This window comes from Nomia melanderi, chromosome 14 (assembly GCF_051020985.1).
Source record: "Nomia melanderi isolate GNS246 chromosome 14, iyNomMela1, whole genome shotgun sequence".
In the NCBI taxonomy this organism is placed as follows: Eukaryota; Metazoa; Arthropoda; class Insecta; order Hymenoptera; family Halictidae; genus Nomia; species Nomia melanderi.
The window spans coordinates 11,664,202-11,689,666 of record NC_135012.1 but is presented as its reverse complement, the minus strand read 5'-3'; the positions used below and the strand labels follow the sequence as shown (position 1 = coordinate 11,689,666).

The window sequence follows — 25,465 nt, the reverse complement described above, 5'->3', positions numbered from 1 at the left end:
CTAAGGAAGCAGTTCGAATCTTTGAAGAATGGCATAAGAATCAGAAGAAACGGATTCTATGAAGAATGGGAATACATAATAATAAATATAATAGAAAAATGTATAAATTCTTCATCGACCGTTCATCGCCGAAGCTGACTAATCAGAAATCAATGTGACGGGTCGTCGTCGCAGGTGTGCAAATACATTTTTCACCGATTGGACAGCTAATCAGGTCGAATGTAAGATCATCTGGGTAACAGCTTATCAAGTGAGTGAAAGGCGGAGAAGCAAGAAGGGTCTGAAGGCTTAACAAGATTAGCAGTGATGCCTGCAGCCTTGCAAATCACTCAGACATCAGCCCGGTAACATTTAACCCTTGGATGGGGCACATACCGCTATGGCACCTCCTGCTATCAACTACAACCGCCGTCACTTCCTTGCACAACTACCATCCACCCTTAAACTCCACTATGAACCACTTCTGGCGCCCTTATAGCCGATTCCACGAAGACCCTGCTACTTACAATTACGCACTGAGTGGTACATGATCGAAGTAATCATCCTTGTCTTCGTTGTAATGCGATGGATAATTTTTACATTACGCTAGAAGCTTCACTCGATTGTTAATATTGTGAGAGTACGTTAACCCTCTATGGGCTGACTTTTTGTTCGTGATTATAACAATGATGATTTTTTCATGATTATTCCACTGAGTACACGATCGAAGTAATCATCCTTGTCTTCGTCGTAATGCGACGGATAATTTTTACATTATGCTGGAAGCTTCATTGAAAAAATATAAAATTCGAATTGATTATCTATTTAAAATATGTTACATAACAATATGATATCTGAGTTTTTCTATGTATAGTGATATAAGTTGATCACAGTGAGAACTTCCGTCCGCACAATTCAGTTTTCTGAAAATTAGCCGGTACGCAATGTGTTAATAGTTTGATATTACTCGTCAGAAATCAAAAAGTATTATGTCTGTAAATAATACTATACATATTGCTTTTACTACTTTGACGAAATGTGATTTTACTTTGCGAGATTTCACTAGACTATAGCAACTAACTATTGTGATGTACCATGGCACGAATAATTTGCGTTCGTAAAAGTTAAAAATTAGTTTCTCGATTCCTCGTGCATCTGCCATTATTTGAAAACACAGTTTGAAACTCCGAACGCAAGATGAAACTCGCAGGTATGTAAAAAAACACCATCGGAAACTGAAAACAAAGGACGCAATAAATGTAAATGCATGCGACGGATATTACGTGCAGGGTCCGCTGCGTTCCTGAAAAATGCATGTTTGCATTAGATACGATTTCACTGATGCATTTCTATGATAACCGAAGGCAACAACCTATGCTGACCTGGAACACCAATGATACTTGGCGATTCGATTCGTTGTGTATCTGTGTGTACAGCACCCCCAGCTACCTAATACCATCGGTCGGTTCAAAACACTCCCAGTATTTGAAATGTTCTACAGCTTCTCCCCGCAGAAATTATGGTGTGACTTTCAGAGACCAGAAGCTAGACTGAATAGTCCAAAATGGAAATTAGATCTCGCGCGGAACGATGTCGAATAAACAGAATTCATCCTAATTAAAGTAATCGCGTTCCAGACGATAAATATTAGGATACAAACTCATTGTTTATACACTGAATATGGATATCTATAATGTAATACATAAACGGTGAATCTTTATATACATATAAATTTTTTTGAATTAATTAAATCAAGAGTAGAAAACTCGGATAAAAGAAAAATACATGAAGTATCATTGTGAACGATTTGAATGTATTTAAATATATTATTCTGCTTAAATATTATATCAATGATTATTGAAAGTGGAATTATATGGGAATCATTTGAAATATTTTTTAAGAAAATTAAAATCATGATTATGATTAAGAACAGAAAATATTTGCCACGACATAGCTTAATATGTACTCTGTTGTCACTAAAATTGTCTTCTTATAAAGTGCCATTTTTAAATTGAATACATTATGGTCAAAAGCGGTATTATACCTTTTTGATACGAATTTTACTATGCATATAAAATCTACGTCCACGCCGTTCCATGAAAATTGAAAACCTCGGTTACAAACACGCATGCCAATCTATAATTAAATCTGCTGTCAGAATAAAAAAGCAGTAGTCTGCGGTCGAATAAAATTCATGTCCCGTATGACTGTCACAATTTCATAGGATTCATAAAGTCCATTTTATTGTGTCGGTACGATCTGCACGTATTGCAAAGATCAAAGTACAAAGAGATTTTAAAAAAAGAACCGAGCACAGTACAAGATTTCCAATGGAGGGTCCAATATTTATATTTCTATATTTATTTAACGAATACTACCAGCGATTTTTAATTCACTTAAGAGAATAATTGTGGGTATTAATATACATTCTTGAAAATGCAATTTTATGCAGTAATCTACAAAAATTGATTTATTCTACTATTGGTTCCAGCGAATAAATATCTTCGTTTGTCATTTTTTCAATTTCTTTAATTTCACAAAGGAATAAGAATCTTCATGAATATTATTAAACATTTTACCACACTTAGATCTACGTAATTGTGACTATTGGAAATATTGTAACTCATAAAACAGTTTATATTAAAGTAATACAGTAATAACTTTTGTGTTCTAGATAAAAAAGCTGAATCCTTTACAGAAGAATTTATTTGGTTAAAAATAGCAGAAAGATGTGTAACTGTTTAGACCACTTCTTTTAAATCACTGTTATTACAGGTACGTTTTTTCGGAATTTAAAAAAAAATTAATAATTGCATAATGTAAATAATAATACCTTGAAAAAAATATACCTTGAAGGCATGGAAAGTAGTCTAGCCTCTGAATAAGTACGGAATTTTTTCGTTGAAACTGACGGATGTTAAATCGGAACAGTGTAATTTCGTATCCATCAACGTCCTGCTTGCACAATGATGCGATTCGAACGTATTTGCGTTAAATAGATTGTCTCGATTCGTTTAACTTATAGGCCGAGATTAACATGTTAAAATGTCGGATCTCATTAATACTTAAATCGTACTTCCAGCACGAAAATTCTGGATAATTATTCCATGAAATCATCTGCACGTATCAATTATTGTGTTTACTTTCGTTTTCTAAACTAACTTATCAGAATTAAGTTTAGTAATAATTTACGCACTTTATTTTTGCCTCATACCGACCATGAAGCATATTTATTTCCTTAACTCTCTCCACTTTTTCCTTCTCGCATTGATTCTATTTTCCTTTGTCGAATATAGTAATTAGTAACAGAGAAATGTTACACGGACTACCTTTGTTTTTAAGAAATAAAATATTATTAATGATAGGTAACGGTTTTTATTGAACACGGCGCGGTTACATCGGAGTCCCATAAGTGACTGACGCTACGGACGTGCCGCGCGATAACACTTCTAAATCGGAAACAGATCCCAATCGAACCTTCGAGAACGTTCTACATTCTACGCTTTTCTCGCAATTTTCCTTTTCAACATTTCCTCCTCGAACTTTCCGTTCCGGAGCGTCGATGCGGCACGTCGTGGTCATCAGCCGTCTTTACTCTAATGTTCACATCTGCATCTTACAAATGATGATGACGATGATGACGATGACGATGATGATGACGATGACGATGACGATGACGATGATGATGATGATGATGATGATGATGATGATAATAATAATGTGTTATAATATTAAATAAATACTAACTCCGACCTATCCCAAATGATTGATCAGCACGATCTTCAGTTAGGAAACAATAATACATATATAATATATATTATGAATACAAAGTGTGCTTTTCTTGGAGGGTTAAACATTACTTCTATCAGCTTTGAAGCAAATGATGCAATTGTGTCGCAGTTGTGAATTGAATAATATTCTAATTTTCGAAATTTATTTACTTAGGTGTTCGTTACCATGTAGTTTAACCCGAAGTGTACTATTTAGAAATGTACTTTCAACGTAATTCAACAAATATAAATATCACTCGATTCATTCGAATTCAAAGTAAATCTTATTCTTCCACAATCAATTACTACATATAAAAGTAAACACAGACACAGAGCATCCTCACAATTTCTCCCTCTTCCCATTAAACTACTAACGACAAAGTGGTATTATCAATCAGAGATAAGAAAGAAATCGCAGAGCAAAGGGTTAAAAGTAAGTTACAAAGAACACGAGCGGTATTTTTCATTTAGAAACGCTTTGACATTAAATGGGGGAGTGACCATGGAATTCATCGGCGTCGGACAAAAGCGGTAGAACAAATAACAGGAACTAATATCGCTTCCCTTGACAAAAAATGTAGCCCGATACATATATATATATATATACGTATCGATCAGTCGATTCCATGGAGACGGCGCACAAAGAGATTTCGTGATTCGAAAACTAGCCAGGAAACTTCTCCCCCACGTAGATTTTTCGCGGTGGGAAGCGCCGGAATTCCCACGGGAGGACGCCGGGATATCGAAATCAAATCAGAGGCAAGTAGATAAGCAACACGCCGGGCACGTACCGAGGTGAACCTAAATGCGTCCCTCGCACTTTCGCAGCTAAGCACACGCAAAGGACTCCTTTAGCCCTTCGGACCTTTATTCCATTAGGGAGAGGCCGCACGGACGGGCCCCTCTTCATAAGCACGTCATGTTCCTTATAAAGGATATTTCGGTAAGATTGATATACTCGTAATGAAGCATTTGCTCGAAAGTGAAATACACAAAATATGATACAGCGGTACCTCCACTTGCAAACTTAATTCGTTCCGGTCCGAAGTTCGTATCTTGAAAAGTTTCTATCTCGAGACCCAGTTTTCTGTTATATTAGAACTCGGGATTACAAAAGCATCACGGTTCGTTCCTCGAAATTAATTTCGCAGCTAAAGGTCGGAATGGAGTAGGAAGAAAGTTCGTATGTCGAAAAGTTCGTATGTAGAACGATTACGTAAGTCGTGGTACCACTGTAACAGAAAAAGAAAATTGTTTTCTTGATTCAATACTTATGTTATTATAAGGGATATAATTAGTCGCGTAGTCATTGTAAGGATAAATTTGGTTGACTCTATGCTTTGTTCTACTAAAAAAATTAAAACACATTTCTAGTTTATTTTTTTAATGCAAATGATTTAACCGTATTCTCGAACCATATATGAAGGTAATAAAAAGAATATAGAGAAAGCTCTCGGAAAATACGGAAACAGAAGTAAATTAACGATGTATACAGAAAAAAAGCTTCATAGGGAAAATGGTTGGACAATAGGGACACAACAATCCATGGCGGTCCTTTTTGAAATTATATATGTGTGGCTCTGCGAACAAAAGCACCCTACCTCTTCGGTTGTATTCTTGCCACTTGGCTTTTAAAAGTTGTCCCGAAGTTCGGAGAAGCGAGTTAACGGTAACTATGTCGCGGCGATAATGAACGATCGATTCCTCGAGAAGGAACTCGTATGGCCAGCTACAGAGTTGTCTCCCGGTGATCCGAATGACATGTGAAAGTGGTACCCTTTAGATAATTGGAACGTTCGTTTCACTAACTACGCGAAAAAGCTAGAAATTGGCTAAATATACATTCGTACAAGACATATCGATTTTCAAAATCTTTTTTGAGAAAATAAGTAATTTTGTCAAAAATTATCGAAATATTAAAAACCATAAAATTGGTCACAGAGGGAACGAGAAATTAAATAACGGTGATTAATTTTATTGCTCGTGTTTTCTATGGTTTTATTTAAAAATAATAATCAATTATTAATTAATATCATAATTAATGATTGGCATAAAATACTCTTTCATTATAGTTTCATTATACGTTCACGCGAATTTGATTGTGAAAGAGAATCATACAAAGAAATGAATTTTCACAAAGGAGAATAAAAAATTATTAATTTATTATCATAAATTTATAAAATTTCTAAAGAAATATCAATGTTGCGATGGTACTTGAAAAAAAACGTTGAAATGATGCGAATGACTAATTTGTAAAACGCCTCGCAATTATACGTTCTAATGGAATCTTCCTTAATTTCTGAAATGACGTAATAGAACCGGTGGACATTGAAAACGGGCCGAAATGTGTGAACCTTGAAAACAGACTATCCTCCAAATCCCGAGCATGTCAGCGACTTTTCAGCGGAAGGTATAATTAACCGAAGATGTGTTAATTGGACGCACAACGCGCAAAAGGGAGAAAAGGGAAGGACAATGAAATATCGTTGAGGCGCCGATGCGGAATTAATTGGCGGGGAACGAAAAGAAAAGCCTCGGTCGCCCGTCGCATTAATTAAACCCGGGAACGTTCTATTTCAATTTCAAATACTGTGGATCTAGTCTTCCGCTACTCCAATGGGGTTTGTCTGATCATGAAACGATAATACCACTTCTTCGATTACATCACCGGCCATCTGCATTTGCATAATTCGCCGGCCAACTTAACGTCTCACGTCTTAACGCAAACCGGTCACCGCCTAACCGCAATTTCCCAGCGCTAATGAATTATCGCAGTTCTTTATTAATATAAGGGGAGTATTTTGAGGGTGGTATGAATATTAATTTATTTTTTGATATTACATTTATTTGTATGTGAAATCGGCAGTTTATGAAAATTCATTTTCTGGTTACAAACGGAAGCATAGACGTTTATTGTTTAGAAAATAATAAAGGATTATTATTTTTATTTATTTTTTCATTTTAATTTTTGTTTTGAATACGAGACACTTTAAGAAAAATAAAATCGTATTTGTTATTTAAAGGATTAAATTATTTGCTCGCAACCTTGGATTCTAAATACAAAAGCTTGATATCGCCAATATGGTGACATTTGACATTAAAGGGTCAATATTGATCGGCCGGCGTTCCTGCACGTTCGGGTGAAATCATATATCAGAGGTCAACCAAACGGAAATATTATAGTTTGATTGGCAGTTGATAAAGAATATAACTTTAAATAATTCTAAATGAATTTGATAACCTCCTTTCCATTTTATTCTTTCGATGTTATTTTTACACAGTACTATTAAGCAGTCATATTTATCTTATCAATTTAATTGATACTCAAAATATTAATATTTTCAACATTAAAGGGTATCCATTAATAATACAATTAATTAATATAATATGTATCATAATGTATATACCTAATATCAATTATAACTGAAGCAACTTCACATAATATTTCGTAACATTCTTTAAAAATAACAATCAATGAAAACAAACCACAACAATATAATTACATTCTATATTTAATAAATCCTACCTAAATAAATTCCAAATAGAAAGTTATATTCGCTTTAATTCATACAATTTCATTAACACTAAATTGACTTCGTGAAAATCCCCTGTAGAAACTCGAAGAATGCATCTATTGAAAGTTCAATTAATTCACAGTTCAGGTTGCGTATTGTTAAATCCACTTCTCGAATAATTTCTCGTAGAAACAGCTTCTATCTTTTCAATAATCGCAAAAGTTTCAGCGTCAATAATTACATATTTCGTTCGCAATTAGTCGAACTTCGATAAAAGCATTGGCAACCGAAACGCAATTCCCAGATACTCCGTTCGCCCCCGGACGAAATCCATACGCCGTGGATCCCCATCGATTTTCCAAATTCTCGAAGCGAACGTCGCGTCCGTAAAATCTATAAATTGTAATCCGCGGCTCTTAGAAAACTTGGCTTCTGGCGCGGGTCGATTTCATATAAACGTGTAGCCATCGTCATGTATTTATACGACCACATTTATGCCCGCGCACTTGGTATTTCCGCGGGTTAATTCGGTCATAAATATACGTAGACGTCTTTACAGCGATAATCATAGGGTCGTGTGCGTGCGCACGTGCACGCCTGCCTACGTGTGCATGCATACAGAGTCTCCCAAGATGAACCAAGAAATATTCCAGCCAGGGGCGATGTATAAAATGCAACGCGCGAACAGTTCCTTGCTGCTTTATTTCCCCGAAATACATTATCCACGAAGTCGACCTCACTGCTTCCGCGCGATTCCGAAATCAGCGTATTAACACGTTGTCGACCTGAAACGTGAATCGACGCCTTTTGTTCCGAAGACTTTGGAACTACGCGTTTCATCTGTTTTCTAATATTTCGCGTATTATTGAGAATATTACCATGCTGACCGTATTATGATCGGTGTGTGGACGTTGAATACTTTAGAATAGATTACCAATGAAGTGTAAACGCTGTTTTGAATACGTTTATATAATTATTATAGAATATTGGATAATGCGTGGGAATTCAAGCTATTTGTGTTTGATAACGTATCATAAATAATATGGTTGTTTCACTGCGATAGAATTGGTGGGTTTCGTTACAAAAATTAAGGAATGATTCAGTTCTTTTCGTTTGTTGTTGTACTATCATTTTATGAAGCAGTCTTATGTATTTATTGAAATACTTTTAAACAGTTCTTTTATTTATTTCTTTTGTAATTTTACGGTTGAAATTACAATTTGTGCAGAGGAATTATACAAAATGGCGTCGTTCGTACCTACTATCGATAAAATAGGTATCCACGTAGTTTTAGTTGCTATAGTCAAGTAAAATCACATTTGTTCAAAGTAGTAAAAGCAATGTGTATAGTATTATTTACAGAAATAATACTTTTTGATTTTTGACGAGTGATATCAAACTATTAACACACTGCGTACCGGCTAATTTTCAGAAAACTGAATTGGGCGGACGGAAATTCTCGCTGTGATCAACTTATATCACTATACATAGAAAAACTCAGATACATATCGTTACGTAATATATTTTAAATAGATAATCAACTCGAATTAAATTTTATATTTTTTTCAATGCTGTGGTAATTAGCGAAGTTGCACAAAACTATTCAAAAAATCACAAATCACTAAATCCGCTGAAATCTATTACCATTTCGTTTAACTTCTAATGCATCGAATCCACTCCCAAAGATACTTCTACTCTAACTCTACAGACTTTCCGCTAAAAATGTCAGTTCACCCAAAATTCACTAATCATAACCAAACAAAACTGTACATTCAATTCTCTTTAGCGGTAAAAGTAAAAAAAAGAAAATATTAAATGCGAGATCACGAACAGGCTTAAAACGTCGTTCCCCCGTGATTCATTTTATTTTTATAAATCAACGGAATCGATTTAGCCGGACGTAAACGATGCCAAAATTCCCGTGGAAAACCTCCGCGCGGCGTCCTCGCGGATGAAATTTCCCGTCGATTCGCGTAGAAGCAACAAGCCGGATAATCCTGGTATTTTTCGGTCGATCGAGCTATGCGCGTTAATTACGAGCAAGCCCGTGGCATTGGGAAGATTACAGAGGTTTTCAGCGCAACCGCCGCGTCGTTTTAACTGTGCAGCAACTTGAGACCATTTGAAATTTCGAACGGACCCCTTCGTTTTGGCCTGTCCCGCAAGATTACCGGCCACATCTCTGCAAAAATTAATATACCCGTGGAAAATTCAGTATGAATTCGAAGTACACTTAAAACAGCCGTTATTCAACGATGAATCCAATCTCCATTGTCGTTAACAAACAGCCCGACAACGTTTTCCCGTGTTTTCTACTTCATTCGAACCTCTGTAACTCGTAAAGTTTTTTCATTCCATTCCGTTCCGCTGTAAAAACGTCTACAACTAGAAATACAAAAACACTGTAACTAGAATTATTTGCTTTCTGGTTAATATTGTGCTTCTACAACTGGTATTTAGGAATTCTACATGGCGGCATTTAATATTTTACTTTGTACGTAGGTGTAAGTTTTATTAGATGCTTTTGTAACATTTGTAATCTATAATTTCGTGATCTAATTCGTATTTGTAAGCTATATAAAATATCAATTTTTCTAAAAACGATACTGTACAGTAAATGTTCGTAAATCTAGTATTAACATCCTCATATTTAACATATGTTTTCCTTTCAATTTCCTTTCATCCACGTATTAAAAAGAATTGCATATGCTTAAATTACTTTACATTATTCCGATGGTTATCTTCGTATACAATTATATTATTGATTTTTTAGAAATTTCAAAATATCGAAGCACGAGTGGACCGTTCTACTTCTTTACGGTTCGCATTTATTTAATATTTTCTTCCTTCGATGATGTATTCGACTGAGTGTTTTAATTTCCCCTTAAAAAAATTCCGCGAAAATCGAGGGCCACGCGTATTTCGAGCGGCGATCGACTCGCGTAATTTCGATGACATTTCGCGCTAGGTTCTTTCCCGTCCACCCTCGATTCATCCACGGGACCGGAGATCGGACTTAAGATCACATGATCCGGGGTTTAACGGGGCCACTTCGCAGTTATTAAACGATGTTCTATGGCGTAATTCGGATTACTGTCGTGGCGCGCCGGCCGTTCCTCTTTCTAGTACGAACATTAACCGGATTTGATGATCCCACCTAGAGAATTTTATTTTGCCCCAGTTCCGACTCGACGAGAAATATTCGGCTGACTGGGAGAAGTCTTCTCGTATTGTTTTCGATATGCTGTTTGTATACATAAATCAATATTCGGATGGAGGGTCTTCTCGTTTTTTCTTCCACACGGCGCGGCGGTTGCATTGTGATACGTGAATAAATATTTTGAATAAATAAATGTATCGAAAGATCGCGGAAGGCTGCAGGCCGAGATTGATAATACTGGTTTCGAACAGTTTTATTTTAATTAAACGGAACTTGGAGTATCGACTGAGTAATGTCTATTTAGATAAATATTCTTCACCCGGTTAACTTAATTGAAATTACTTATACTGTTATATTATTATCGTGCAAGTCAAATAGCTACTAATATTTGATAAAATAGATCTCAAGCTCAGAGACACATCGATCACTCGTAAATACTGTATTCCATTTACGAATGAAACCAATTTTCTTAGAACTTTTTAACTGCCTTTTGCACTTTCGTTAGACAATTTTTCATTCTGCGCTGCAAATGGGTTAACGCGACAACTCGAGGGCTTCGCAAAATTGCTGACAATTTCCCTGCTCGCGGAATAAAGGTTAGCAGGAACAGTTTCCTGATAATTTTGGAGCGAACCTCCTCGAGGCCGAAATTGTAGCCGCGGTCCTTCCCCGAAGACGTTAGCTGAACTTCCGACCGCCTCCGACGAATGACAATAAATGGCTCGTGAGAGCGTAAAACTCACCGACGCGCCGCCATTACAAGTCGAAACTTCGTTTCTTCCGCGGAATTCAACGGCTTAAGAGGACGGGGAACTTGAAATCTGCAAATTCCGCCAGGTCATTACAGCTCGCATAAACCTGAATCACCTGGCGCACAGTTTAGGTCCGTTTCGAGACAATCAAGCTCGATTCGAAGGCGCGAATCATTCACCGTTGCCTCGGTATCGGTAAAAAGAGGTGCGTCGAGGTTTTATAAGGAGTCGCACTTTCGTCAAACGAAACTTACTTGTCATTGTGTTTTCTTACTGTATATTACATATACATATATAGACAGACAGATAGATAGATAGATAGATAGATAGATGTTTAACGTGTATAAATCAGTTACATTAAGTTTAATGAATACTAATCAGTGATTCGCTATTTTTCATTGATATTCCATATTTTTCAACGACGATCGTCGAACTCCTACATTATTAAAAAAAAAGTATAACCAGCCAACAGTTCCGAATGCTTTATTCCCGACTTGAGAAGTTTCTATTCGGTTTACTGCCGGGAACTTTAAGAAATGCCTCCTATGATATAACACGACTGCTGCTATTTTACAAAACTCGAGGAGCGGGAGGAGCACGAAGAATTATTGTTGGAAAGTTTGTTATCACCTACCGGAAACAAGAAGTTTACCGGCACTAAGGAAATTATAGACTTTCGTGAAAGGGTTAAAGGAACTTATGAAAGCCAGTAAAAATTACGCGAACGTTAATGCTTCCGCTTTAATCGATTATTTAAGGTGGAAACTTAAGAAGCTCGGGCGATAAAATTCGCTCGTAAATTAGTAGCAAATTGTCTCAAGTTCCACCGCTGGAAAATTACGCCGACCGATATTTGTGGTTAATTTAAAGTTACATGTAACGCATGCGCCCACGGAAAACAATTTATCGGAGTTTTATTAGCCGTTCCGCCGAGCTTCCATGTGTCTTGGCATTAACCTCGTATTACGACCGCTTTTTTCCCCGTGCAACCTATCGTGTTGTCGGTGCCTTAACGATAAGCATTCCGTTCTTGCGCACGAATCGGCGTTTTCAGTGTTTTAACGGGTTAGGGAAGTAACGTCGGCCTTTGATCGAGTTAAGTTGCGATCGTTTTTTTATTGGTGTCGAGTTAAAAAATAATGAGTTGGTACGGCGAAACACAGTCGTAGAAAATGTACTACATTATTTCCTCTTGTTAATTTACTTAAAAATAATTATCTTTCAAAGTTTCATAGCACAGTTAAAATTATCTACATTAAAATTCAATATTATACGTATACAGAAAATAAATGAAAATTGCGATGAAATGAATAAAAAAGTACAATTTAGTGTCAATCGTAAATAAAATCCAAATATCATTTTTTGTAAGCCGTTCTTGACGTGTGTTATATAAAATTAGTAATTTTCAACAACCGTTTTCATATCGCGTGAAATAAGTTAATTCAATTAGTTCAGGATTATGCGGAATACATTTTTCTATTTTCATTCATCCGCGTGCAGCTCCGTTTTGTTTACACATTCAATTTCGTTCCCATTAAATCCGAAACGTATGAATCATTGTGCATTGCGTGGCATAGAACCGAATGTAAACGATTTATTTTGTTAAGCGCTTTCATTGAAAATAAATTACCTCTCACGTTTCAAACGTAAATCGATCATTTACAATCGGCCCTCCCCCTTTTTATTGTTTCAATTGCGTCAATATCATGTGGAAGCAGTACGTCCACTTTCGAAGAGAATTTAATTCGAAAACACGTTGATACAAAAAAAAAATACTCCTGATGGTGAAAATAAATCATGCATTGCCTACATTTTAATTTGTAGATTCCAATTCCATAATTGTGAATGTTTTTCACTTAAAATCACAGAACAAATCGATCGAGCGTTTTTGTATCGCGAAATTAATTTCGTTGCAAAGGGAAATATTTTTTAACGATATCTCGTTAAAAAATGAATCGAGGATTGAATTTTCTGTATCCTCTTTCACAGTTATCCTCCAAACCTTCTACCAACATAATGAAATACTGTGAAGAAAATTTCAAGCAATACGAATAATTATTTCACATTGTTTAAACCCAGATTTCTTATATTCAAAAAACTGACACTTAGATTTCCCAAATTCAGTATAAAATGTTTACGAGTCTGACACGATAATAGGTCAAGGGGTTAAGGAGAATGATTGCGAAAGAAGTCGTAAAGGGTCAAAGTAATAAACTTCGAAACGATTCGTGTATTCAATTAATCCTACAAAATGTAAATTCGCACGAAGACTCGCGATAATTGCATTCATCTGAATGTACGAGAAATTCGATGCGATTTTAATTTAAGAAAAAGCTGAATAATGAAAGCGTGAATACGAGGTACCAAGAATGACGTGTATCCGTAAACCTCGCGCTCGAAGAGAATTAGGAGCGAAAGTTACGAGCGTTCGCGCGCTGCTTCGAAAATTTAAGGATCGAACAGTAAACGGAAATAAGAGCACCGTCAGGATATTTACAGCAAAGAAACACGTTGCCGCGCGTCCCTTTCCTCGAAACGTGACCGCCCCGTTACAGGATGGGAGACGCGTAAAACCGTAAACCGAAAGTAGCCACCGCCGTTCGCGCGAACTTCTCCGTTTCGCCTGTTTAACAAAATTAGTCTCTCGCCTGCTAAACACCTCGCAACAGATAGTTATGCTCCCTATGCATCCAGCGCAGCTGAAGAGGGTTTCACGCTCGGCCCGTCTGTTCGAATTTAACGAGCAAGTGTTAACTTTGCGATGTCGCTGTCTATTAGTTAGTGCTCTGTGAAATTGACGTTTTCTGGAAGTCGAAGTGGGTACAGCGCACTTATCGGTGTAATATGAAATATCGGTACTCTTGCTGTTGTTTCTTCATTTTCGATTATCAGAGTAACTTTTCGCGAACAAGTTTTTAATTGCGTGTAATAACTACTTCTTGCGTCGTTTTTCGAAAATGCGGGTACTAATAACATTTGGGTAATTTTCTTAAGTGAATTTACATCTGGGAAATTCCGAAGACAAACCATAAAATCCTCCCTCTCTCGACTGTAACTTACATCGAGTGCAACCCTCTCGTCGTCGGGACCAATCAGCGTTACCCAAAATTCCTCCCACTGCGTTGAATTCATCGGACTAGCGCCCCTCTTTTTTCGCATAGGTTTTCTTTTTAGACAACTCTACGAATTCCTTAGCTATGCAACTTCGCTAATTACCACAGCATTGAAAAATATATAAAATTTCACTCGAATTGACCATTTAAAATATGTTACATAACAATATATCTGAGTTTGTCCATGTATAGATATAAGTTGACCTCACTGAAAATTGCCATGACAATTCAGTTTTCTGAAAATCAACCGGTACGCACTGTAACGATGAAACTTCAAAATTTATTTATTGTTAATAATGAAACTTCGTAGAGCGTACCGCTTCACGCTTTGTTTTCTCTTCTGCAAACGCTGCATAGACAGATGTTCCTAAGCGTACGAACACGTTCCGCCTTGATGTATGCGAGACTGAGTTCTACACTTCTGAACAGGGCGTAGACGCCGCTCCTTTGTCGGCCGGAAAATGGCGGGGGCTAAGCCGGGAAAAGAATTCGTTTGCAGCACACAAACAGCGCGCATCGCGCGGTTCGTCCCGCGATACCGAATATTCTCGTAGAGAATGCAAGGGACATCCTCCCTTTGATTGCGGCCAGAAACGCGACAAGCGGAGAATAAAAATGAAGACAATAAAGAAGGGCTTAAGAAATCACGCCACAAAGGGAATCATCTCGTTCCGGCCTCGCTGAATCAAGCCCCGGCGAATCGTCGTGGCCGTATCTTATCGTAAGCTTGTTCCACTTCTCACCGGAATCATTAAACCTCGGGAATTAAAGCGTGCTCCTCGGAAACGAAGGACCGCCATAATACGGTCGTAGTAGCATCTTCGTCTAACGGCACGTCGTAAACAGTAACAGGCGTTGTTAACATCTTGATCGCTAAATCAGAGGTAAAGCGATTTTCCTGGCGAAACGAGGAAATATTCAGATTTTTCTCGGTAATCTCAACCCTTCGAAAATGGCACTTAATCCTCCGGTCTTTCAATTCTTGTAGATCTTTCTCCGCTATAGAGATTGTCATAGTGTGTTGATAATATACATTTTTTGATATTTTTGTAGGTATTTTTAATTCTAGTAGAATAAATGGTAATCGAATAAGAAGAGAATGAAGGCACTGGGAATAGAGTTAGCCATTCTTGCACCACATAAGTTCATACAATAAAATTTGGTTTGTTCCATATGTAAATCAGAGAATTCATTTTTAGATCTATGCAGAAATTATGTTACATATAAATCTGTACAAAGTGTTAATTTGTCAGCACGCAAACAGTATTTGAATTCCAATAATTACAAACTGTACATTTCATTTCTCATCCAATTAATTCTCATTAGATCTCACTGTTGGCTATATTTACGTGTATTTGGTCATCTAATTAAATCTGTTTTCAAGCAGGAGCATTAACGCTAACGAGACAATTACAGTGAAAATCGCATCCAGTCTGAAGTCTCTTTTATTGTCCAATTTACCTTTTACTAACCATTTTATGTTTGCATTGACCTGTTGTAATTTCAACTATTCCATCGCAGACGCAGACAAAATTCTATACCTCATGATTGCATAGAAAATATGAAAATAGTAAAATGACATCAACATTGCATAAAAGAGTAAAATTCATAATTCTTTTCCTTTCGCTTCTCACTTCAGCATTCGCCTTTAACGAAAAAATAAACAAACAACAATTAAATAAGATCGCTATCGAGATCATTCATTTCACATTTCAGATATTTAAACGGTCCATTTTTATCGCGAATGTACAGTGAAACGTAACCTAAACTAATCTGACCTAACCGGTTCCGCCTCCATATTCCTCCGCGGGACGGAACGTGCGCGCTCGCGTGGGCGTGCGCGTGTCGTAATCAATCGGACACAGTTCAAACTTCGCAACAACAAATTAAATATTATAACGCTTCCATGGGCGGCAAACACGTTCCGCCCCGTATTTGCACGGGGAAGACCGGCGCAACCGGCGCGGCGTGGCGCCGCGTTCGCGCGCATCGGCACACTTTTCGCAAATATTGGACGAACGTGTGCATCGCGTTAGCACCTACGCCATTCGAACGAATCAACAATGCCTTATGAAAATCGTCCCATCAACGAGCACCGAAAAAGTAAACAGCCCGCGAAACGAATAACGCGGAAACGAATTCGTCAGGCGGAGACGATTTCGGATGTGCGATCGAACACCAAGTGTTGCGGGTATGCGGCTTCGGTGACCTCGGAAAACGGGGGATGGACAATTAAAATTAACATTACCCACTTTTACGACCGCATCTTCGCTTGAATACCGATAAACGAAACGGACGGGAAGGAATTATGTTAAGAATACATACAATTAAGCAATAACCCTCACATATTATATATTACACATTAATAAATTATTTGAGGCTCTTTTTTTATACTTGTTTTTCAGAAACGAAATATTAATAGTAATAGTAACTATAAGGATAATAATAAATTAATAAATTAATAATGAGTTATAATATAGTGTAGTTAAATATATAGTAACCTACAGAGTAACCTACGACCTAGAGTTAGGGAACAAAGATGATCCATATAATACATAAGTCGTTTTTTTAGAACCAAGATATTCACTTTGCGATCAATTCATTATTTTACTACTTAGGCAACCGCCTAAAAAGAACTGTAACTATAACCTTTCTCATTGATTTTAATTGAACTCATTCGACTGATTTAATTAGAAACTTTGTTTTATAAACGCAAGAAACGTATTTATTATTAAATAACAAAATAAAAGGCTACTTACACACAAATATTCATCATTTTTTAAATTTTCCGGTTTGATACGTTTCTTCGTAAAGTTCTTCGTGAAATAATCCTTTGTTCGTCGGTTTGAAATTTTACACGCTGAACATTGAAAAGAAAGCGTACGTAGAAATTTTATTAACGGAGTTTCGTTACAGATTTATTAAAATGCGATTCTTAGTGTTTTATTGAATTCACTGTGTGAGTCGGGAAAAGTGTTTCTTGTAACGGAAGAGGAAATGCGTTCCATTTGCATATGTGTCTCGCGAGCACGGTGTTCGCATACGAGTGGAACAGTAGGAATCGAACGAACAGCTCTGGTTACCCGTGAAAACCTCCACTCGTGATTAATGGAAAATAGCAGAAGTAAATATCGGAAAAGTAATCAGTTTCTTCTGGGAAGTAAAATAAATAACTCGACGACTTCGTATGCCGTTCAATAATGCCGGATATTAGTTTTCCATCGAAGAATAGCTACTGTTGTCGACTGAATTAACTGTTCTCTCCCAGTTGTGGTAATGATGTCCTTTAACGATCTACCTCGACCTATTTTCCGACATGTTTACACGTAGACTTTATAAGTTTACCTCCAGATTCTTTATGAAATTCTTCGTTACTGAAGCGGTATTATAGTTTTGAAAAATAACACTTCATTGCACAGACGTATGAAAAGAATATTTTATTATTTACACAGTATAGAAAGATATTTTGAAATATTACTGATAACTTATTGCAAATAAATAAATATATATATAATTTAATTGTAAGAAATAAATGAAGAATTTAATTGTAAGAAGAAATCAATATCCATAAGGAATAAATAAATGTATTATATATATATATATAATTGTATTTATAATCATTTCCCTGTTATTGCCATAAAAAGATATTAATTTCTATTCGTAGTTATAATTTTACAATTATTCAATTTGAGAAATACTCGTTTAATTGCTGCTGGAACGAAATTGCAATCACATTCAATAACATTAATACAATCTGTGATACGCGGAACGTTTGAACATTTCTCGAACGATGAAATTCGGTGTCGTTTCGATCGATACGAATAGTATAGCCATGTTTCCAAAATATTTAAATAAAACGTCTATAAAACGAACTTTTTCTCAGGCAAAATTCAGCATACTAACAATTGAACGCTAATAATTGAAAATGTAGATATTTGACAATGTAAACGAGATCTATATTTACATAGATTATAGCTAATTTCTACATTTCTATATTTCTACATTTCTACATTTCTACATTTCTACATTTCTACATTTCTACATTTCTACATTTCTACATTTCTACATTTCTACATTTCTACATTTCTACATTTCTACATTTCTACATTTCTACATTTCTACATTTCTACATTTCTACATTTCTACATTTCTACATTTCTACATTTCTACATTTCTACATTTCTACATTTCTACATTTCTACATTCCTATATTTCCACATTTTGAAAATATTCAATTGACAGGTTTATGAAATGACTTTCCTTTCATACTATTCGCTCGATGGTATCCAACAATATCAATTATTACGACGATAAACAGAACAATGCTACTTAGCGCCGGCGTAATTGTCATCGCGTTCATCGAAACCGCGAGCTAATCGGAGTCGAAACGGCCTGGCCTTCCCTCGTCGTAATTTTCGTTTCATTTCAGAATGGTAATACCCACGTATCCACGATGCGGATTAGAATCTGCAGGCCATCCGTGTATTTCACGCGACGCGTATAATGGATCTCTATTCACAACCTTTACGCGCTGTCCTCGTTTTAGGCAAAACGTATCGCGAGTGACTTTCCGTGGAACCGAGTATCTATTAATTTCTAGGTATGAAACAAGTTATTTTATTACCCATGTTCGTGACGTGTGACCTGTCTACTAAAATAATCCATTTTAGGTATCAGAGAATAGTGGAAATTGGTACAATTGATAAAATATGGCACATATTGTTCAATGCTGACAAATTGCGATAAATATTTATTTTTACATAGTTTACACTATATAATTGATAGTGTCGTTCCATGATAATTCTGTCATATTAATATTATCAAGAACTCTCTTGCAATTAAAGTATCTATTAATATATAAAACAGAATGATACATTAATATTAAAATAATATTAAAATTAAAACAAATCACAGTTGTTTAAAAAGAAAGTTCTTTCAAGTGTTATTAATTTTCATGATTTCACGATTATATCCACGAATGTTTACCTTCGTAATTATCAAATGTGCAATTTAAATTGTTCTGTTTCGACGAGCAAGTAGTTTTCTCCGTCTATATTCCTTTTCGTTCGTGCAATCGTTTTGCTTGGAATTATTTTCACTTCGTAAATTTGTTCCCCGCTGTAAGCAATAGAAGCTTTCTAAAGCATATTCCCATATTCCGGGGGTTTTCTTCCAATTAGGCTCTTTTTAATTCATGGCGAACGTTCTAAAAGCTCGGCGCGGTTAGACCCGGCAAAGGTTTACAGCGGTGCGCCCCATAATGGGTCGAAACACAAAGAAACTACAAATTTTCTCTCGGCGTTGACGGGCAAAGAATTTTCGCAGCTTCTGTTTAGTTTCACGAGTCAGCAGCTTTTTCGGGGAAAACACCTTCCTATAATCATCCGGAACGGTCTTTTTGAGCAGTCCTATTGAGACGCAAAACGAGACCGACATTCTTTGATCCGACATTGAAATTTCAGCAGCCGATCAAAGTCAAAGGTTTCTCACGGCAGGAAGCATAGCTTTGAGTGATCACGCGCTGCTAAATCCATGGAAAAAGCTACCGTTTTCCCCAGATTCCGCGCGCCTTCGAACTATTAACGAAATCACATGCTACACCGGACAAAAATATTTCGAACGAAACAATCCGCGCCTAACGAGCCGAAATTGTTAGGTAGGGGAAATAGGGGAAAATGAAACGCTTTTTCTTTAATCGTGATAACAAGATATCTGGAGCGATACACGCATGAATTCTTTTTTTGGACGTCTTAACGCTAGATTTACGGAACCCGCAAATATCACGGATACTGAACGTTTTTAACATTATTCGATAACAGTTTAAGTCGATTTCAATTCAAATAATAAAAGCTGCAATTAATTAATGACACTTTTGTAGGATAAATCGAATTTGTGATTAATGAGAAAATGAAATAAAATTCTATTAAATTAATTCCACGCCCAAAGGACAAAATACATTATTCAAAAATATAATACAATTTCTATTTCAATTACTTCAATTCAAATATCAAAAGCTGCAATTAATTGACGACACTTTTGTAGGATAAATCGAATTTGTGATTAATGAGAAAATGAAATAAAATTGCATTAAATTAATTGCACGCCCAAAAGACAAAATGCATTATTCAAAAATACAATACAATTTCTATTTCAATTATTTCAATTCAAATATCAAAAGCTGCAATTAATAGTATACGACACTCTCGAAGAATAAACGGGATTTCTCTACCGCCGTGCAGCTTTGCATCCCATTCCTCCAGATTGTCGCTTCGATTCGACGGGTCTTCTGGTTCTGCGTGTAACTGACCGTTTAGAAAGGCTTTGTTTCCGGCGCTTTCCTTCCTGGCGTCAGTTAACCTTCAACAGGAAGCTCCTAATCCTGCTGGAATTAATTTAACCGTGAAACGTGACGGCCAACCAGTCGTGGCTTTAATGCATCCACGGAAATAATGCAGCAGCCCGCAGTTTCAAAGGGCACATCTCCACGCCGACGCGGCCCGCGTAATTAATGAAGACGAATTGGACCACGTCTCTGCGCATCGTTCCGAACCGTGTCCGCCTGGGAAAGATTCCTCCCGCGGCGAACTCTGCTTCTTGATAAATTACTATTAGTTCAAGCGAACCACGAGCAAAGAATCGCTGCCTCTGAATGGTTAACTTTTTCAATCTCACTTTCGGCTGTTTAATATTTGACCGGCCGAGAATAATGCCGGTCCGACTCCTAATTTCGGAGTTCCAGGGAGAAGAAAAACTTCTGTGAGATGTTCTTCGATCGATTAAATATTAAATTACAATGTTCTTGAAAATATCAAGTATCAATGATTAATATTAGCCGTTGTGATTATTAAACAATGCCAATCGTACTATATCTTCTTATTTGAACAACTTCGGTGCGAATATTGTAATATTAAGAATTAGCGTTAATATTTATTTTATACTGTATTGGTGATAAATAAAGTAAAATTTCTGACTGAATAACGATTCTATTTGAAACTTAAATAAGTACTGTATTATTTAAAGAACACCGTGGAGCGTACTGTTCTCTTTTTTATCACTCGCCATAATGGAAATTAATTTGTCAGCGAGATACATTGCGGACACCACGGAAATGAATTCAATTAATCTGTGTATCGCTTTGTACATTTGCGTAAGAAAGAGATTTCCTGTATAAATGCTCCTCTTATCACTTGTTACTGTTCATATATCATTCTCTTTCGTTCCTTTATTCTCGCCCTATCTAACAAGCGCCCTACTTATCTGCAGACCTCATCCTTTTCTTTCTCAAACTATTTTTCTCGCGTTACACGCTTTTTGTTCCGTCCCTCTCTTTATTCCGGAAGATAGGGTGAATTACACGGCTGTAAACATACTTGTCGGCTTATTTCTAAACAAGTTTATCCTTTTCTTTGCGGCAATTAAATTGAAAATTATCTGAAAATACATTACATTTTCTTTAGCAAATCTGCCGATACACATCGAAAGCTTTTATCGCACAAATGTTAATATTTGCTACGATATCCATATTTAAATAAATATTTACTATCAAATATTTCTATATCCAGTACGTTTCAGTCATTTCGCTTTAAATGAATTTAAAATTCAAAATTATTAAATCCCCATTAAATGCCTAGCTCTAATTAAAATTGAGAAACAACCTCTTGAAATAAAAAGTCCCAGAAGCGGAACTATCAGTTACTCATAAATTCACAAATTTTTTCGACATCCCCGAAGGATGTTGTGCGCACTAGAATCACGCGCCATCTTTCATCGTCCGAAGCCATGTTTCTTCCGGCAGTGTAAATGAGCTGCAGATGCGGTCCGAACCGTAATTATCTCGAGCAAAGTGCATGAATTCAATCTTTCCTCCATGCTCAATGAATGTACAGTCCATCATGGAAAGATAAATATGCAAATAGGCGCAACAACCACGGAAGCGGAGCGGTGCCATGATGTCTGTCTGTAACTAGATCAAAGAGTGCATAAAATTAGGGAACCACCGTCGCTACCCTCGCGCGGACACGCATTCCTAACGGAGTGTTAGTCAGAAATGGTCCTGCCCTTCGAATCTATATAGTAATGGACTGACAATCATTATGAATCGCTTTGAATATTTGAAAATTTTCAGAAGTCCCGAAAGTCTTGGGAATCTGACGAGTTTACAGTAATACAGAAGTGTAATACTTCGAGCCTAAGGTTCTATAAATAGTAAAAATCTTAAGAGTCTTAAACCACTCGATGATCTCTAAAGTCTTAAATCCTTCGAAACGTCGAAAGTCTTAAAAGTTTTGAGTCCTGAAAATTCTGGATGCCTCGAATGCTTCGGAAGTGTTCGAAATCCTAAGGTATTAAAAGACTTAAAATTTGTTAGAGTTTCGAAAGTTATAGAAGTTTCGGATAACTCGAAAGGATAAAATAAATGTCAACGTTTGGACGAGTGACAGGATATTGTTATTTGATTATAATGAAGATCATCGTCTATTTTAGAATTTACACGTGGAATATTGTAAGATGAACATGGTGAATGTAATTTGTGTTCTTCACGGTTTCAATGATTTTCTAGATATTCAACGTTTTCACATGTAGCAACATTATTGTTTTCAAGAACGTTTAACGTCGAATTATCTAAGTATTTGAAACTTTAATACGATTGAATCGCGTGAAAGCTTCTAAGAGAAAGCATCGAATAATCATTACTGATTCCAGGTGTTTATAAACCATCTGACCGAGTCTGAAATCAGAAGCGAGCGTTATTAATGTTACTTATTTACATGAGAATATCTTACACCAGGAATATCATCCAAGTGTAACACACTGATCTCAATGAAAGTTTACACAAATGCTCCACATAGGAAAATTTACAACGTATATCTGTCGGTACTACATACTTTCATTCGAGAAACGAAAAAGCATTTTCCCTAAAAATATATAATACCAATACTACATACCTATTAGTTAAATTTCAACTCTAGGAGGAAAGTACAATTAAGAAACAGAAAATCAATCAACTCCAGAAGACAAAGAATCTCCAAAATTTTCATTCGCACTTCTTTTCCTTCAATTCCACGTTCATCTAATTTCTGTATTCATTAAAACCAATCACGCGAGCTCCGACAAAACCACAAATCTCTCAGCAACAGTAAACAAACTTCCAATACGAATCGCATAAAATTAACGCTTAGAAATTCCGAGAGAGTCTTGCCGCGTTTCGCGTACAAAATGGACGATCCCGTTTTATAGAGGAACAGGAGGGAACAGGATAAGATCGTTCCATTCCAATCAATTCCGACTTTATTTTCCCGTAATTTCCTGAACGCTCGGTTCTGAGGCCGACAGTGTCTCGTAAAGTTTTGATTCGTTATTTATCGCGAGGGACAGCGCGTGATTTATCGCGAGGCGCGGGCCGCCTTGTTTCCCCGAAAATAAAATTCCGATTATTTTCAACAACGGGGAGCGCCGCTAATTTCGCTGCCCCGTTATGCACACCTTACTTACAGTTGCACATCACGCGCAATACGATTTACGTCACGTGCGAGGGGCTCGTGACGAGCTTCCTGGCGTTCCGCAACCAGGAGCATCCCTTACGTAGTAATCTCGTCCGAAAACAGTGGGGCCCTGCGTAAGGCCGTGTGCACACCAGTTACGCGATCCCGATGACGTTGCAGTTTTGGAAAAACAAAGACGTGAAGTTCTCTTATCCTTTTTCGTGAGATGAGAGAAGTTTTTTCTTTATTACTCCGAAACGATCGCGGTGTCGTATCGCTCGTGTGCACGGAGCCTAACCTGGCATTCCTACACTCGGAAACATATAGCACCACGATTTTTAATAATTCTGGTGTTTCAAGCGATTTTGAGTGTTAACACGTGAAATGCCATGGGGATCGCGAATGACCCCAACTAAATCGAATTACTTCGGCTCATTCGATTAAACGATGATTATTTGAAGACATTTCTGTATTGTGAATAATGCTACCTAATGCGGTGACAGTTAGCTATGAACGTGCATTGATAATAATGTAATTCAATCGAATGATGTAATATTTTGTTGAAGTTCTTGAGTTTCGTTTTTGAGTTCGTTGTTTCGTAGAACGCGAAATTTCTGTAGTGTTTTTGTTTGCGGCGTTATGGAGGGTCTTACCGTATTACAATTGCGCAACGGGCACAGCTGCAAAGTGGCACGTCCCGAATAAACTTTGCAAGACATCTGATCGTCTGGACGAGTTTTATTGTTATTTGATCAAGTCTCAACGTTGCGTTCGAAGTGCATATCGTATGTCCAAGCAATACCGAGAATAAGTTGGGACGAAACGAGGGTATAAAATAGGACAAATCATAATACAAGGAAATCTGTGTTGTTCGAATCTATCAAAGTCTATTGTGTATTTTATGGAGTATACGTTTAAACATTTATTTCTTATGAATACATTAGATAATGTAGTATAAAAGTTTTACTATTGAGTCTTCAAAATATAAATTCATAGAAAAGCTTCATTTGAGTTTTGCTCGTTTACGAAACGTTATGTATGTTAGATGCTTTAACAGCTGAACTGAAATTAATTACGTATGAGATAACCCTTCAAATTAATATATAAATGTACATTGCAATTCGAAGCTGTGGATCATCTTTTGTTATTCAGATTTTTATTATTATCTTTTCTTTATTTTAGTCAGAATAAAATACCGTTTCACTACAGAAGAATAATATTTTCAATGAAACCTTTATTCGCTTAAAGCAGCACTTTACTCATTTCGAAATCGTAGGACATCGACATATCGAGCAACCAGAAATGCATTGTACCTACTTATGTACAGGTTAATTCATAGATAACATTTAATAGATAAAATGATATACTTCGCAAGATCACGTTTCACGTAAAATTGAGTGATGCACGAAGATGATGCAGTTGATAGGGACCGGAAGCATCTGTCGAATGCATCCGGACGCATCTGTTGCGTACTCTAATGGATACCAAAATCCGCAGGAACCAAGCCGTCGCCGCTGTAATAGAATATTTAATTATTTTAACAGGCCAATGAAATCTCGTCGGAGCTACGTGAAATCCGCGCCGAATGCTTTTAATTATCGGCGTTAGCTAATTATATTTTTGACGGCGCCGGGATCCGTAACGATCCGTATTCCCGGCACGAGTATTCCGACTGGAAACATCGAATTACTCGT

The 25,465-nt window shown here is 36.7% G+C and overlaps 1 protein-coding gene and 1 long non-coding RNA gene across 5 annotated transcripts in view; one reads left to right on the top strand and one right to left on the bottom strand.

Annotated features, from left to right (window-relative positions):
* The window catches only part of dpr1 (defective proboscis extension response 1), a 441,194-nt gene that overhangs the window by 412,188 nt on the left and 3,541 nt on the right, over positions 1 to 25,465 (top strand). Inside the window, exon 6 of one of the 3 annotated variants that reach the window (XM_031981534.2) lies at positions 2,654 to 2,754. The exons of the other annotated variants lie outside the window; for them this stretch is intronic. Within the exon in view, the coding sequence (XP_031837394.1) occupies positions 2,654 to 2,724 (71 nt within the window). The 3' untranslated portion in view covers positions 2,725 to 2,754. The remainder of the gene's footprint in view (positions 1 to 2,653; positions 2,755 to 25,465) is intronic. 3 annotated transcript variants of the gene reach the window in all.
* The window catches only part of LOC116429011 (uncharacterized), a 65,890-nt gene continuing 65,274 nt past the window's right edge, over positions 24,850 to 25,465 (bottom strand). For both annotated transcript variants that reach the window (XR_004235407.2, XR_013000041.1), the window contains one exon: positions 24,850 to 25,285. This is a non-coding gene — a long non-coding RNA (uncharacterized LOC116429011). The remainder of the gene's footprint in view (positions 25,286 to 25,465) is intronic.